Consider the following 18530-nt stretch of genomic DNA (forward strand, 5'->3'; position numbering starts at 1 on the left):
ACCCCATTTAGGTGAATTTCAGGGTCCAGGTGCAAACCACGCCTTCGGCAAAAGTGGATGCACAAAGTCTTCTGTGTTAAAAGTAGAACCATTAGTCTTGGACCAATTGTCTAGGCGATTTAGGGAGGTTTGCAGTTGTCTCTCAATAAAACTCATGTTACTTGACTGACAGGAGATCTGAAAGTCATCCACATATAGAGAGCGTTTCACACTGTGCAGAAGACAGTTAGCTATGCTGTTAATTTTAATTAGGAACAGAGTCTCACTCAAAATACAACCTTGGGGAACCCCTTCTTCTTGTGTGAAAAGCCTAGACAAAGTGTTGCCCATCCTGACTTGGAATCTTCGATTCTGTAAAAAGTTTTTTTACAAAAATTGGCAAATTACCCCGCAATCCGAAGTGATGCAGATCATGGAGTATCCCATATCGCCAGCAGCAATTGTAGACCTTCTCTATATCAAAAAACACAGACACTAAGTGCTGTCGTCTAACAAACGCTTCACATGTAGATGCTTCAAGGTTGACTAAATTGTCCGTGGTACTTCTGTTCCTACGAAATCCGCTCTGATGTGATGAAAAATAATCCTTTTCCTCTAAGAGAAACATCAGACATCTGTTTACCAGTCTCTCGAAGAGTTTACAGAGACAACTTGTCAGAGAGATTGATCTATAATTAGAGGGATTTTTGCGGTCTTTACCTCATTTGGGAATGGAAATAATAATTGATAGCCTCCAAGAGTCAGGAAAAGTATGTTCTGTCCATATTCTGTTAAACAGATTCAGGAGATTGCTACGAGAATGGCCAGAAAGATTTTTAATCATGATGTAGTGGATTTTATCCGGGCCTACAGCCCGGATTCCTCGAGAGAGAGATCGCTGTACGTAATTTGATTCTGGTGAATGGCACATTGTATTCTTTGTTTGATGAAGAATGAAAGTTTAAATATTGTTTTTCACTTTGGGCTTTATAAGCCTAAAAATTCCTTGTATACATAATATTGCTGGATGAAGAGGAAAACGTCTCACCCAACAAATCAGCAATACCTTGTATATCACTATTTATTGTGCCATTATTTTCCAACATGGACAGGGAGTGAGAAGTATATTTCCCATTAATTTTATGGATTTTATCCCAGGTTATCCTGGTCTGCGGTTGTCAGTCATGGTCTCCCGGATGACTTACTGGGAGCCACGGAACCCGTGTCATTATGCAGTTTAATAATTCTCGACACTGTTCTCTGTGAAATCTGTAATATCTCGCTGATTTCAGCAATGGTTTTACCTTCCTGCTTGTGATGGATCACAAGTAATCGAATGTCATCGCTCGTAGCTTTCGGCATGGCGAAATGATGACTTCAGCACTGTACCAAAGGCTTTATATACTCTTGCTCCTCATGACAATCCAATTTAATTTCATGGTAAGAGGCATAAATAATATAGAGAAAAATCTGTCATGAATTACTGGATATGTCTCCTTATAATTGCTGCAGGTTTTGACCTCTAACATCCTGATAAATGCAACACATCATGCAAATGAACCCTTGAAGGTTCATAGTTGAAGGGTTTGCATGTGTTGCATTTATCAGGATGTTAGAGGTCAAAACCTGCAGCAATTATAAGGAGACATAGCCAGTAATTCATGACAGATTTTTCTCTATATTATTTATGCCTCTTACCATGAAATTAAATTGAATTGTCATGAGGAGCAAGAGTATATAAAGGCTTTGGTACAGTGCTGAAGTCATCATTTCAGCATGCCGAAAGCGACAAGCGACGATATTCGCAAACTTGTGATTTATCACAAGAACGCAGGCAGAACCATATCCGAGATTAGCGAGATATTACAGATCTCTCCAAGAACAGTATCCCGCATAATAAAACTGCATAGTGACACGGGTTCCGTGGCTCCCGGTAAGTCATCCGGGAGACCACGCTCGACAACCGCATACCAGGATGACCAGCTAGCATCAACAAGTCGAGAAAACCCATTCGCAACAGCGAACAGTTTACGGAGAGAACTAAATCTTGATGTGTCCGTAGATACAGTGAAGAGACGGTATGTAACATTTGTAGTACTCATACGTCCTTCGAATACGTGTCTATCGATATAACGAACCGCCAGAAAGACAACTTTATGAACATGTTCTTGCATATACAGAAATGTAGGTAGCAGAATAATATATATTTTTCTTTTATTCATAGGTTGCGAGAGGCAGGTCTGTTTGGACGCCGAGCTGCGAAAAAACAAACATTAATGGACACGAACAAGAGGGACAGTTTGGCTTTTGCCCAACGGTTCCAAAGTTGGATGGCAAATGAGTGGGAACCTGTCATTTTCTCTGATGAGAAAATTTTCAGTTCAGACAACTCCGGGATCGTTTGGGTGCGTCGCCCACCTTCCACGAGATACGATGCACAGTATGTGTGGCGCACCCAACGAAGCAGTCGCTTCACTGTCGGTGAGTTTTTCTAATTTGTGTATTTATGTCATAAGCCTTGCAGGTCCTTAATTTGTTCATATTTTTGTTGTTTTCAACCGGAATTGTCATGTTATACATTACACCCTGAATATGGACTTTTCTGTTTGCAGGCGTTTGGGGATGGATGTCTTCTGCAGGGCCAGGAGAGCTCGTGTTGCTGGACGACCATTTGGACTCAACACAATACGTTGAGATCTTAGAAGACGTCCTAGTGCCTACCGTAACTGCGATGTATGGGGACGAGCCGTTTTGGTTTGTGCACGACAGGTCTCCAATACATACAGCCAGAGTAACAAGGAACTGGATCGAACAACACAACATCGTCTGAGACATTGGATGGCCGGGGAGAGGGGCAGACCTGAATCCTATTGAGAACGTGTGGTCAGTGCTTCGTCACGACCGCATTCAGGTGACGACTCCCAACGAACTTTGGCAAGTAGTCAAAGCTCGTTGGGAGAAGCTTCGTGAAGGCACACTTTGCCATGACATTGTGGCAAGTATGCCTTCACGACTGAATGAGGTCGTGGCGAACGCTGGCTCATGGACCAGGTACTGACCCTCTCCCCTCCATCTGTTTGTGTAAGTTAACGAGGTGTTAACGGTGTTTGTTTGTGTAAGTTAACGAGTTGTTAACGGTGTTTCTGTTTTTGTAAGTTAACGAGTTATTAACGGTGTTTCTGTTTTTGTAAGTTAACGAGTTGTTAATAAATGTTATTAGCCATTTCTAATCTGTGTGTTTTTCAAACAAGTCATGAAAACGGTGCACAATTAAACGTTATCATAGTTCTTACAACTGTTACTTGATATTAATGTGCATTGCAGGCAGATTGGTCGCTTAGAAATGTTTGTGATGTGATTCGCGATTGTGATATAGTTCGGTAACGATTTACGGCCAATACGCTTTATGCAGGGTGTGACCAACAAGAATGCCCAATCAAGCAAGTAGAACAAGGTGTTGCTAACACTACTTAACAAATCAGGTTCAAGGGAATTTTCCAATGTTTTATTGGATAATTACAAACCAATACACTTCCTGTTTTGTCTCTGCACTTGCAAAACGTTACCAGTCAATAATAAAGTGGCAAGTTTGCGAAAAGGGGAGGAGAAATCACAATCAGAAGGAAAAAATGTTGAGGAGAGAAACGTAGGTGTTGAAAACACTGAGAAATGTCACCTTCTCAGTTGAACTTGTCTACTTATAAAAAGAAATTGGAATCTTAAAGAGTGGGTCTCCAAATTAACCGTTCCGATTTGTCCCTATTTCCTGTCGTTGCTCTCCAATTCATTTCATTTCTATATGCAGGTAACGGGAGACTAGATCAGTTGCAAGAAAGGACAATGTTCTATATTCATCGACCGAAATGTAAGAGTGAAGGATTCATTACCTTCGTGAACATTACAAATCGTGTGTTCCTCGATTCAGAACCCGAAAGTAGTTGATGGTGATAATGTGATGTATCTCTGTTACTTATGCTTTGTAAAATATTTTCCATTCTATTAGAAAACATCGTCACATTGTTTCCAATAGTTTAACTCCTTCATTAGAAGTCTTCTTTCGAAATCATGCGCTGAAAAAAGTATAGCTTTTGATTATTTTAAAATATATATTCATTAGAAAATTTAAAAAGTGTGTTTTTATCTTGTTTTAATAAATCGAAAATGATTTCTGAATGGCATCTTTCCCGGATAATCAACTTGACAGAGGCAACTTTATGCCTGCAATGATGGCTTTCCCGTAGAAATTCTTTGTGATGGCTAGAAGCTGCGATTCGTAGGTTCAATCGCATTAGCTTAAAATAATAATTAAACACCGTAAACGTGACAAAACATAAACGGAAAATAAATTTAACGATATAAAAATAGTTTTTACATAATTACAAGTAGTATAGAATTAAATAAATGAAATATAATTTGATACACGAATAATTACAAATTGTAAAAAGGTCAATTTGAATAGAATATAAGTGAAAAAACAATACAATATAACAATTGAATATACGATTCAATAACATCTCTTTTATAAAATGGCAATATTATATATATAATAACAAAGAAATATGAAAACATTTTTTGCAAAGTTGAACTGTATAATCAATAAATATATCTTGAAATAACGACTTTTTCATTGCTGTTTTTACACTTTAATTCATAAACTTTATACAAGTATAATTTAAAACAAATCGATTTAGAACATGATAAAAACAATTTTATAAACGAAGCAGAAATAAATTATAAGAAATGTATTAAAAGTAAACAGTTCTGACAAAACTGGATTCTTAAATATCGAGGACAATGTTCTGTTCAATACAGTTAATCAGTGACCTTGACATCTGACCCAGTTCTGACAGGGAAAGGAGTTTTCATTTACAAAGTAATAAAACACTTAGCGCATTGTTGTCATTAACAGCAGGGAGTGGGTGGCAGCTCATATGACACCCTGTTGTGAAAGTAATAAACTTTCACCGACCCTGACAGACAATCTTACCCGTCTCTAATTACTAAGAATAACAAGTGGAAAGCAGTTATTTAAACAGTAATAAAACACTTGGCGGTTTATCAAGTAACTTCTCAGATTACTGCAAAAGCAATAAACACTGGAAATTGACACAGAATCTCTTCCTCTCCGATTACAAAGAAACCGATGTCAATAGAGATAATCTATTAAGAAATGGAACCTGATCTGTTTATTTTAAAGCTGTATCATCTCTAATTACAGAGAAATAAACGTAAATAAAACGTTATAAAGAAAGAAAAGTATGAAAATAACAGATTCGATCATAATTTCTGATAATCAGTTGCAAGCACATTTACGATTTTAAAATAAAAATGGCCGATGCTAAGCATTAGAAAAGCAATAAGCGATTAGTATTATCAATGTACGGTGCTATAACGCGTCCCTCCAATCGATTTCCGCGCCCCTATTGCACGAAATCGGACTAATCCACCTGGAACGTCTTTGATGACGATTACCACGTTCTTACGTCACGGATGAGCAGCTTCCTGAGCTGCGCAATCGTCTTGCGCATAGTCAACCTGTAACTCACCGTTTTCGGAAACAACAATAGGTTACATAATAATGAGGCAAGTACCAGACCAGGACTTTATTTAAAACTAATAATTTCCACAAACCACAGACAATATCAAATCTTGTACAGCTTTCTCATAATAAAGAAAACGTTTTATCTCCTCCTCAAGCTATAAATAATGTACAGCCAACACAATTTCCTCGAACTTATCACTGACGTTTACCACCTTGGTCACCTGAAGCTCTCTCTCCTTTGGTCCTGGCTGTTCCGCTTTTATTGTTTCATCCAGTGTAGCTCGCACTGTCTAATTTACATAGGATGATGTTCCAGGATCGGGCAACGATGCAAACTAAGTTAAAAATTTCGTTTTTTTTTTGTTCTTTTGGTCATTGGTGCTTGGGAGTTTGTCCGTAACAACAAAAAAAAGGAACCAAGAAAAAGAAAAGAACAAAATAAAAATAACGCCCCAAAACAAGAATTAATGATCGGACATTGACTCCTTTACAAACCTATTTGCACGGAGCCACCACCGTGCAAAACATTTGCTCAGATTACCTTGAGGCTACAGTATAGGGTTCAAAGCACTTAATATTTTATTGCAGTTTTCCACTTTGTATTTGTGAACAGGGATATTCTGCACTTGTAAATATTAAAAGAAAGGAGAGAGAAAAAGTAAAGGCCCTTGAAAATAAGATGAGAGTATGTCTCTCAAAAACATGACCTAATATCAAATGAGTATGTAAACACCATCAGGCACATATTTCATATTAAGTTCATATTTTATCACATGACACCTTTATAACAACTTTTGTTTTGTTTGGAAGTAAACTAACTTACTTTAAATAACTTTTATTTTTTTCAAATACATCTCATCCTTCATATCTATACTAACTGTAAAAAGCAAAATAATAATAATAATAATAGGGGTGCCTGGAATTTTGTTTGATGATTTGTGTTCTTCCAAACAAAAAAGTTTGAACCGCTGCTGTAGAGAAAGGTTTGAATGTTGATGCTGCAGGGGTCATAATGTGCCAAGATGGATTTCGTATGAAATAAACAGCACAGAAAGGCAGTGTCATATAGTCACCCAACCCAAGGAGTGACAAAGTGGTAACTTTTTGAGTTGCTCTCATATGATAATTATTTTGTTTTCTTTAAACTAATCAAACTTCTAAAAAACTAATCAAATATTAAATTTTCTACATCGTGTTCTTTGGAACTTGAGGTTAATAAAATTTCTTTGTTAGTCTCCCTGAAATTTGTTATAGGCAAGTTTCATTACATATGTATTGTTAATTTGTATGTTAAAAAAATTCAACTCAAAATGCATTATTACTATTTCTAAAATTAGAGATAATCTACATGATATTTTATCAAATTTCAATATAAACAATTTGCTACTTCATTATAAAATAGCAAAGTGCAGTGAATCTGCTGACAGAAATTGCATGAATGCGATTACCTGATGTTGGTCTTTCCTGCTGCCAGACAGAACACAATAAATTATACAGATACTAAATAACTTCATTTTTTTGATTAAACATACATAATCAGACATCCATTGTAAAAAGCTAAAATAACTTCCAATTGTAGCAACAAACAAATAAACAAAATGGTGGTGTACACATAGCTGGCACACCTATTGTGCTATCTGTCCTTTTTCTACTTTTATGGACATACATAAATCCAAAAAAGGAGAGTACTAACGGATAGCTTCAAAATGATGATAGTAAGAATTCAAAATGGGAAGTAAACTAAATCAAATCAAGAAAAGCCAAATTTGTGGAACAAAAAAAGCAAACTCAAGATACAAATAAAAATTTTAAACTGAATCAGTTACAATAAAATAACTGAAAAGTTAAAATTACTGAGATCACAAATCACTGTTTAACACTAGGTATTGTACAGAGTCATTCGTCTAAAATAATCAAGTTACAGTAAGACCCCGCTTAACGCTGTTTTGGTATTACGTGGTAGTATTGGAATTACCCGAGATCACTAGCAGTGTTGGGATCAAGGTGTAATATCAAATTTTAAAGCTTATTATCTGCGGCGAATGTTCCGACAACTGATTGATAAAAAAATGGAGCAGATAAACAATCCATTAGAGATTTTTGGAAAAACTATATCAACATGGATGCTATAGACAACATCATTCTTTCCTGGAATGAGGTAACCGAGAAATGTTTTGAAAGGAGTATGGAAGAATGTATGGCTGGAGCTAAGCAAGGATGTTGACACAAGAGAATCCATTGTTGATGTCGACGAAATTGTCAAGCTAGCTAATGAAACAGGGTTGATAGTATAAATGCGCAGGATATTGAAAAATTATTGCAAGTTACAACTGGAGAAAGTTTTTCCAACGACAATCTTAAAGAATTAGTAGAACAACAGGTGCATGAAGATGACGAAATTAGCATTTCTGAAGATGAAGAACAAAAGGAACTTTCAACAGATTTTCTAAAAAAAAGTTTAGCCAGTATAACGGAAATAATGGATCAGTTTATACAAAATGATTTCAATTTTGATAGAAGTTCAAAGGCAAGACGAAGTGTCATGGATGCGATGTCTTGCTATCGACAACTGCTTGCTGAACGAAACAGGAAAAGGCAAACGACGTTAGATGACTTTTTCACAAAGAAACAAAAGATGTCAAATGAGGAAGAACCTTCCTCATCACAAACATAACTTATTTACTCAAACTTTTTTTTATTTTCATGAATGTTTTATGAATAAATTTTGATATTAGTAATAAATAAGTCTATAATTAATGTAATAAAAAAGTATTTAACAATAAATGTTACAAAATAAAACTGATAAATTTTCCTATTCTCTGTTCCATTTCATGTACTCCCCTTATTTACATGTTAAGATGACCCCGTTTAACGCTTTTTCGTTTAGCACTCTGTCATCTAGGAACGCATCCCCCACATTAAGCGGGGTCTTACTGTATTTATATGAACTTCACTAATGAATTCCTCTACCCCAAAATGTGATGAAAATGTACAGTATGTGTCAAAATGGTTCAACCACTCCCTTAGTAATAAACAAAAACAGCTAAGTGAAAAAAGTAAAATCAAAGTTTAATAAATGTTCCTGCCTGACAAGGGAATGTTTTAATCCCAAAATGCATAACGAATACAAACTTTTGCCAAACTTCCTTTCCTGATTAAAACAGACTTTGTTATAAGACAAATTCAGGCTTATCATTTGATAGACTTAACTGGAACACAACAAGTTTCCTGCATTTATGATATAAAGTCACCATAGTGATTTAGTTTGTACAGTACATCATTGTATCAAAGTTTAATATTTGAGTTGTAATTGATTTATTACGTTATGAAACAAAATATGTTAACCTTCTAGTTGAACTAATCCTTAATATAAATGTTAAGTAAACACTTTTCACCTAAAAAGTCTGCTTTCAGAAAAATATAGATCAGAATAGTTTGGTAAGTTAGCATACAAATTTATAAGCATAAATTATTTTATTATGCAAATTTACTCCTTTAGTTGTGATGCTGCTTATAGTTCCAATGATTGACAGAGGAGAAGGAGACCCTGATAATGATAACAATTAGTCAAAACCTTTAGAAACCTGAATGAAAAGAATTATGGCCTGTGGTAAGCCAAACTAGTTTACATGGGTCATAATTCAATAATTTGATGGACCTTCATAAATTATTAGTGCTAAAATAACCTACAATAACCACATACAATATCAAATATGTTTTTTCAGTCAATGACCTTGGCATAATTTGGGATAACGAATCCATGTTTAAAAGCCACATAAATAAAATAATAAAATCTCTCGCCATACATCTAAGTATATTTTGGCATTTCGGTAAACTCATTTTTTGAATCATCATCATCATTCACACTATTTTCTTTGCAAACAACCAATCTGCTGTTCATTATGGTTTGATGATTTGGGCCATGGTGGACCCCACCTTATTAAACAAAATTTCCAAAGAACTCAATAAAATGTATCTGCTTTTAAATGATTTTGTAACCTCCCCTATACTCAATCTTCAAATGTTGCCAGGTACACACTGGGCATTCCTGATATTAAAAGAAAGAATTAAATACTTTGACTGGCTTTTATACTTGAAATATTTTAATGGCTTTAATGTGAAGTGTTCAATTTTGTTTAAAAATAATCGTTCTATTTTTGGATATGCGTTCCGTCGCTTTTATCGTCTGAAGAACTTCCAAAGTTCGAAAACGTTAACAACGTTTTTTCGTTTCCAACACCAATAAGTGGTTCCTGTACATGTGGTTTATTTTAATGGTTTTATACAATCTAATTGGCTCCAAAGAAATTTACACTACTCTTCATATATTTACGCACCATTTTATAGATTAGTGATTTCACAGCGTTCTTATTTTTATCGTATTTTGCAAAATATGTTTAATCTTGATTTCTTTTTGTGTTTCCTACTTTAAATTTAAAAATATTTGTAAACAAAATTTATACATTGCTTAGCTTTTTTTTGTTTTTATTTGTGTTTATAAATTACTTGTTCTTTTGGGATTGCTTGTTATTTGGAGGCTGGAGAACTGTAGTAGTTGTGTGACTTTTTCTATGTATCAATGATAAATAAATAAATGTCTGATCCTGGGTAGCTTTTCCTCACTTGATTTCTATACTTTTTGTCTAACTAGTATGTAGTCAATTTGATATCATCTGTGTCGTTCTTATATATTGTCGGTGTATATATATATATATATATATATATTTGTTATAAAAATAAATTGTTTTCTGTTGATGTTATTATTGTAGATTATCATCTCCTTTAATGTATACGCAGTTTTATTTGTAATAGATAATTGTAAAAAAAAAAAAATTTTTATTTTGGTTTACTTTTGGGCGGTTTTCGCATGGCAGCACTGTTGGTGGTGGGGTTGTTATATATGGGGTGCGGGACTGGCACAGGGCATTCTGGTTCCGGACTTTCAGCTGAGAGGAGTGTGTCGTCCTTTGAGAGCCAAAGAAGTAACTAGTGAATTTTTCTTTGTTCGCTGTAGCGGAGATTTGGATCTCGTAAGCCGCCTCCATCGGTGAAAGGAAGAGCGAAACCCACGGGATAGAACTTATATACGTGAGTTAAGTGCCTGCCTTGCAACATTACTGAGTGTACATTTTTCGTTTATTGGGATTTTTTTAAAATATTATTTGTGTTAATTTACTCTCCACTAAAGGACTCTGTGAAACACCACGTGCGGTGCAACCTAAAGTGTGTTGGATAATGTGTATCTTTGTATATATGATTTTGTACATAAAAATTAGTTTTAAGTGACTGTCTTGTTTCTATCTCTTTGTGGTAATCCGAATCACCTATTTCCTGCGATTTTTAACACCACGGATCATCGCAGTTTTCCACATTGGCGTCCGCGACAGGATTACCACATGGGCTATAATGGAAACCGTGACAGTAGAGCACTTGAGTGGTGGCATGCAACCTGAGTCGACCATGAACGTTACAGGAAATCTCGACCCAGCAGCGGCAACCCCAGTCGTTACAGGATACCTGGGGATGATTCCAACATTCTCAGGCACTTAAGCAGATAATGTATCCATCAAGCAGTTTTTTGAGGAGGTGTCAACGATCGCTGGGTGAACAAGCGGAACTCGCTTAGCTGTAGCCCAATCACGCCTGAAAGGAGAGCCATTCAGTCTGTTGTTGGACTTACGGGAAGTGTACCAAAATGACTACAACGGAATTAAGACATCCCTGCTAGGTAGCTTCCACAGACAGAAGTTGACTGAAGGCAGCACATTGAAGGACTTCATCAACATAAGACAAAGACGTAATGAGTCGGTAGAGGAGTACAAAGTTCGATTGTGTATATCGTTTGAAAAACTGGTCTGTGCAAACCTGCACATGGCCACGTTGAGAAATGAAATGTTAAGCAATCAATTTATCCAAGGGATAAACCCTAACTTAAGAATGAAACTGTTAGAGCGCGAACCAAAAACATTTGATGAGGCGGTCGAACTAACTGAGAAATTAGCTAAAATCGAGCAAGCCTGAGGACTTAAGGAAGTTCTGGTAGGTGGCGTTGTGGTACCACCTCGTAAGGAATCAACTTCCCCGATAAGAGTAACGTAACTGGATCGGAAGTTACGACTCGTTTGGCTAAGTTAGAAGAGACTGTACTACAGCTGTCTCAGGCTGTCATGGGATTAACATGTGGGCCGAATAAACCCAACCCCAATAAAACTAAGGTCATTCCTGGTCAGGGTAGGAGATGTTTCGTCTGCGGAAGTAGGGATCATCTATGTGCTAACTGCCCAAAAAATTTAAACTAGAACCGAGCCACCTGGGCAGCCAGGCTGGTGGTTCAGAATTGATTATTAAGCTGGCAAATGAACCCACGATTAACAATCACCAGCTCCCATCGGTTTCCGGTAAAATTAACGGACGGGCGATGAGTCTGTTGATTGACACTGGCGCGGAGAGATCTTTAATGAACCAAAAGGAACTCGAGTTCTTGGATAGCATGTCACAGGTTTGCCATGATGTAAGGGTGAGGGGCGTATCTGGGGGTGTCATGAAATGTAATCGGAGATTTTCGTTTGATGTTGAGTTTGGTGGCAAGGTGTTCCCCACACAATTCATTGGAGTAAACTCCGAAATCCTCGTCGGTAACCAAGGTCTTCTTGGTATGGACTTCATAAGCAATTGCCCGGAGATCTTGACGAAAATATCAGGGGCTATCAATAATAATAAGCGGATAATTTCACCTTCACAAACTATAGAACTAATATCGTGCCATAAACTCCATAAATTGCCCGACTTTCCTGAGCTAATTGACCTATCCCACTTTTCATCTAGAGAAACCGCATGCGTCCGTAAGGTGATTGAGGAATTCTCTGATATATTTAGTGAATCTGTTGAGGAGTTAAAGGGAACAACCAAATTCACACAAGAGTTCGAGTTGAGCACAGACAAACCGATTCATACGCGTCAGTATCGGATACCACATGCCTATCTACCAAAACTGAAGGAAAAAATCCGACAATATATGGAAGCCGGCATCATTGAACAATCACGGTCAGAATGGAACTTGCCCCTGCATATTGTCCCCAAGAGTAATGGGGAGATAAGGGTCACCTTGGATCTAAGGAAAGTGAATGAAATCACAAAAGGTCAAGACTTTCCCCTTATGAGAATTGACGATATTCTGTCTCAATTAAAAGGAGGAAGAGTATTTTCTGTGTTGGACCTGAACTCTGGTTATTTCCAGATACCCGCTGCCACCACACCTCCGTGAGGTATTCGCTTTCTCAACCCCCTGGGGTAAATATCAGTTGTGTCGCATGCCCCAAGGGGGGAAAAACTCAGGACGGTTCTTTCAGAGTCATGAACTCTATACTATCCAAATATGTTGGGACCCATTGTTTTGTCTTCCAGGACGATGTTGGTGTTGTTCTCCCAGACCTTGGATGAGCATCTTGCGTTGCTTAGGGAGGTGCTCCAGATGATCAAGGATGCAGAATTGGTCCTGAGACCGTCAAAGTGTCACATCGCGGTTACGTCTGTTTGCTACCTGGGGCATATCATTGATAGTGAAGGGGTGAGACCAGACCCAGAAAATATTAGGGCCTTCCTGGAAATTCCCCCACCCAAGACGGTTAAGGAGGTAAGAGCATTCTTAGAGGCCCTAGGCTTCTATCGTCCGTTTATAGATAATTTCGCCCATCTATCGTTCCCCCTTACTGAACTAACTAAGAAGAGACACTGTTTCAGGTGGTCAAGAGAATGCAAGGACAGTTTTGTTAAGTTGAAAAGGGCCTTAACCACGCATCCGACATTAAGACACCCTGATTTTTCATCAGAGTTCCATCTTTTCACGGATGCATCAGAGCTAGCTGTGGGGGCTGCCCTACATCAAGAGTGTGGTGATCGGTTTGCGCCTATCGGTTTTTTTAGCAAAAAACTAGGTGGGGCTGAGCTTAATTACTCCATCGTCGAGAAAGAGTGCCTCGCGCTATTACTGGCCCTTCGTCACTTCCGTTTTCTGGTCCTTGGCCGACCAATAATAGTATACTCCAATCACAAGCCGTTAATATTTCTCAAGGATATGAACAACCATAACCGGCGGCTCATGAGGTGGGCGGTTGAGTTGGCTAGTTACGATATTAAAATGGTGCACGTGAAGGGGGCAGAGAATAAAGTGGCGGACCTATTATCCCGTATCCCTAATGATAGCAATTCTCCATCTGAGGAAGTGAAAGTCAGAATTAATTCGGTGTCCTCACCCTCCAATATCAATACGCATTGTGTCGAGGACTGGGTACTTGCATCCCAGAAAAATGACAGCCGCGTTCGTACAATTAAAGATAGCCTGTCGAAAAGGTGCAGCAGCACTCCTACCCATCTGCACGACTTTGAGGTACGGGATGACGTACTAGTCAAGAATAGTGTTAATCGTAGGGGTGAGCCGATTAGGTGCATTTACGTGGGCGACTCTGCCCAAATTTCTCTTATAAGTCATTACCATGAAGTGGGGGGGCACCTAGGAACCGAGAAGACGCTTAGGAGACTTAAGGACAAATATTTCTTCCCTGATATGAGAAAGAAAACCAAGGACTTCATAACTAGATGCGAGACCTGCCAAAAATTTAATCGTACCACGCACAAAGCGCCGGTCCAGGAAGTAATCCACCCTAGTGAGCCCATGCAAGTAATTGCCGTAGATGTGATTGGACCGGTGCCCGAATCACGGAGGGGAAATTGTTACATCATCGTATTTGTCGACATGTTCACAAGATTTGTTGAGGCAATCCCAGTCCCAGAGGTATCGTCTAGAGAAATTGCTGACTCCCTCTTTGAGAACATCGTTTGCCGTTATGGCGGGGGGCAAACCCTTATTTCCAACCGTGGAACTAACTTGACGTCAAACCTCATGAATGATATGTGTAAAATACTTAATATTGACCGTAGGACCACAACCGCTTATCGCCCCACGTCAAACGGAACCTGTGAAAGGGCAAATAAGACTATCATAGAGACAATTGCAAAGATTTCTGACGGCGATAACACTGACTGGGATAAGTACATACATCCCAGCGGCGTTATTAGCTTATCGCACTTCCATCCATGGGTCAACTGGGGAGACTCCCTCATTCTTGTTGTATGGTTTCGACCCCACTCTCCCAGGTGAAAAACAAACGGGAGGTGTTGGTCAGGGTGGCAGGAGTGCTCTCGACTATCGTGAGATGTTAGTCGACAAACTTCGGATATGCCATGAGGCAGCAGACATGTTCAATAAGGACCAGTTAGCCAAGAAGAGAGAGTATTGAAATAGAACCCGGAAGTTAAAGAAATTCAGAGTCGGGGACTTGGTGATGATCAAGAAACCCTCAAAAGCCAGGCACAAAAAATTCTCCGCATGGTATATGGGTCCCTTCCAAGTTGAAAGCATTCTCAATGACGTTGTAGTCAAGGTGAGGGGCCAGAAATTAAAGGACGGACAAACTGTGCACATCAACCGCATTAAACCTTTTTATGAACAGCAGAACAATGTTAGAAGAAACAAGAGGAGTAAACGAAGCACCGAGGTCAAGGAAACAGAGGAGGATGACGAGGAGGAAGCCGATCACCGGCAGTCCCAGGCTTATAGGGGGTATGATAGTGGACCTCTCCCCCACGAATCTCAGGCCCTGGAGCCTAAAGTCGACACCTCGAAAGGTAGAGAGCAAGAAGATATGATTGGTCAACGGGACATTCCTTACAACCTCAGACGGCGAAGAGTTGACTATGTAACCCTAAACCGTGGCTATTAAAAAAAGAAAAAAAAATTATTTTTCTAGTCTTGGAGGGGGCATATGTGTCATTCTTATATATTGTCGATGTATATATATATATTTGTTATAAAAATAAATTGTTTTCTGTTGATGTTATTATTGTAGATTATCATCTCCTTTAATGTATACGCGGTTTTATTTGTAATAGATAATTGTAAAAAAAAAAATTTTTTATTTTGGTTTACTTTTGGGCAGTTTTCGCATGGCAGCACTGTTGGTGGTGGGGTTGTTATATATGGGGTGCGGGACTGGCACAGGGCATTCTGGTTCCGGACTTTCAGCTGAGAGGAGTGTGTCGTCCTTTGAGAGCCAAAGAAGTAACTAGTGAATTTTTCTTTGTTCGCTGTAGCGGAGATTTGGATCTCGTAAGCCGCCTCCATCGGTGAAAGGAAGAGCGAAACCCACGGGATAGAACTTATATACGTGAGTTAAGTGCCTGCCTTGCAACATTACCGAGTGTACATTTTTCGTTTATTGGGATTTTTTTAAAATATTATTTGTGTTAATTTACTCTCCGATAAAGGACTCTGTGAAACACCACATGCGGTGCAACCTAAAGTGTGTTGGATAATGTGTATCTTTGTATATGTTATGGACAAAGTGATTAATCGGGCATTATGAATAATGACCAAAAAGGGCGAGCAGTGTGATAAATATTCATTCATTTATCAAATTGACCAGTCATTATGAATACTGTTACCAACTAGTCGGGCAAAGTGATAATAATACGTTGAGGAGTGACCATCCGACATATGCTAGCCAATCGGCACTCAATTGCGTGTGCATATCGTGTTTAGTACCGAATTTTAAATTTGATTAAAAAAAACTCCACTTATTTCGTTTAGAAATATTTATTTTTTGTAAATTATTTCAAAGTACTATTAACTATATAAATTAAACTAATATTAACAAAAAGTATTTATTAACAAATTTATACTTAATTAAAAAATTAATTTACAGGAAACTTCTGGAGTTTCATTTTTGGTATAAATTATATAAAATATTAAATGTTTTATAGTTTATTTATTTGAGCAATTAAGATTTTGATGACATTTGGAATTACATAATTTTTTTTCTTTGTAGCATTTGCATCTATTAGATTTGCAACCAATTTTGCAGCAGCATCGACTATAGCCTTGACCTCCAGAAATTGATGACATTCTTGCACATTCTCTAAGCGAAATTTCTTCACCTGGTACATCTTCAACAGAAATGAAGTTTTCTTTACAAACAGTAAATTGGTTTCTTGAATATAATACATTTAATATGCCATATTTGGTACCCAGTTTGTAAAGGTTTTTATCTTTAACCGCAACAACGACACCTAAAATATTTTTTCCATCACTGCGGGCTCGATCTACATCAGGTACACGAATCCTTACTGTATCACCAACATTAGCTGCTGTGTATTTGGAATTTGATGTACCAATCATTTTTTCTGCTTGCTTTTTAAGATTTAACAAAGCCATCTCCCTTGTTTTAGATACATTTCTTATTTTTTCTTCTATTTTTGGATCAATTGTTTGGATTGTTTCTTCTTCACTCATCAATTCTGTAATACTAATAACATCCTGGTTTAGATTTTTTTCATGTGAAGACGATGTAGATCTTTGAACTTCATCAGTTATATTGCTATGTGAGGATGGCATTATCGAATAATCTTTTATAATGTTTTCTTGGACGGTACCTGAACTTTCAGAGTTTGAACAACTTTGACTTACTTCGTCGATAGTTTTAAAAAGTCTCTCTAGATCCTCCTCCGTATTAACGTTGGTCAACGATTCGTTGGGTATAAAATTCTTTAGTCCAACTTTTAACTTTGCTCCAAATATGGCCTCATAAGGGCTGCAGTTTATACCAGTATGATGCGCTCGATTTTTCATCAGTTGTACGAAACGTAATCCCTCTGACCATTTGTTAGTATTGTTAGTTTCCAACCAAGAACTAAGCATATTTTCTACGTCTTGATTACATCTTTCTACTGAACCCTGACTTTGTGAGTGCCTGGGCTTTCCATGCACCATTTTTAACTCGGGCCACATATTACACATTTCTTTGATGACATTATTGGCGAATTCTCTGCCATTATCGCTTTGTAGAATACTCGGTGCACCGAAAATTGTAAAAATGTCTAAAAGAACATAGGCTACTTCTTCAGCCCTTTTGGTTTTTAATGGTCGTAGTTGAACAAATTTAGTTAGATGGTCTTGATACACGAGTATAAATTTATAATCCTCATCGGCTTGCGACTGCATATCTATAAGATCGACCTGACATCTTGAGTTCATTTTATTACATAAAATCGGTTTAACTACCAAGCCTTTCTTAGGAACATTCTGTTTTTTCTGACAGATTTCACACAAGTTCAAATAAATTACAATCATTTCCCTTGTAATATTTTTATATTTCGTATTTAATTCTTTTTCCATACGGTTTCTACCACCATGTCCAATAGCGATATGGGCATCGTGCAATATCTGAAATATTTCTTCCGTGTGAACGTAATATTTAATCACATTACCTTCTTTTACAGGCATAATTAATTTTTCTAAATTTCCGATAGATACAACGTCATATCTACGTAAACGCTGATATTCTTCCGGTAACTTAGAAGTAACTTTCATTTTTGACTGTTTCACTTTTTCTATCATTGACAAATAGACTGATTTTGTAAAAATTTGATTGTTCTCACCTTTTTCTGCTATTAACTCGTTTAATTCGGTTGTTGAAGCGATTATTTATATCACTTAATGATTTCTCCATGATCGTTACTTTTGTCAAAGAAGAAAGATTAACTACTGGTCACATAAATTTAAAATTCAGTACTAACACTTTGCCCGACTAGGTGGTAAGTTCTGATTGGCTAGCGTATGTCGGATGATCACTTCTCAACGTGTTATTATCACTTTGCCCGACTAAGTGGTAAGTCCTGATTGGCTAGCGTATGTCGGATGATCACTTCTCAACGTGTTATTATCACTTTGCCCGACTAGAGTGGTAGCAGTATTCTAATGACCGGTCAATTTGATAAATTCTTGAAATTTATTACAATGCCCGATTTTGTTGGTCATCGTATTCATACATGCCCGTATTAATCACTTTGCCCATAAGCGTATATATGATTTGTGTACGAGTAAAAATTAGTTTTAAGTGACTGTCTTGTTTCTATCTCCTTGTGGTAATCCGAATCACCTATTTCCTGCGATTTT

General features: G+C 37.5%; 1 protein-coding gene across 1 annotated transcript; it reads right to left on the bottom strand.

Moving 5' to 3' along the window:
• Nucleotides 1–16340: 16340 nt before the first annotated feature.
• Nucleotides 16341–17972, bottom strand: LOC136984779 (KRAB-A domain-containing protein 2-like). Its single transcript, XM_067281909.1, has one exon. The coding sequence runs from the start codon at nt 17970–17972 to the stop codon at nt 16341–16343; it is 1632 nt and encodes a 543-aa protein (XP_067138010.1).
• Between the last annotated feature and the right edge of the window lie 558 nt (nt 17973–18530).

This window comes from Centruroides vittatus, unplaced genomic scaffold (genome assembly GCF_030686945.1).
Source record: "Centruroides vittatus isolate TY-2023 unplaced genomic scaffold, ASM3068694v2 contig_928, whole genome shotgun sequence".
Classification (NCBI taxonomy): domain Eukaryota; kingdom Metazoa; phylum Arthropoda; class Arachnida; order Scorpiones; family Buthidae; genus Centruroides; species Centruroides vittatus.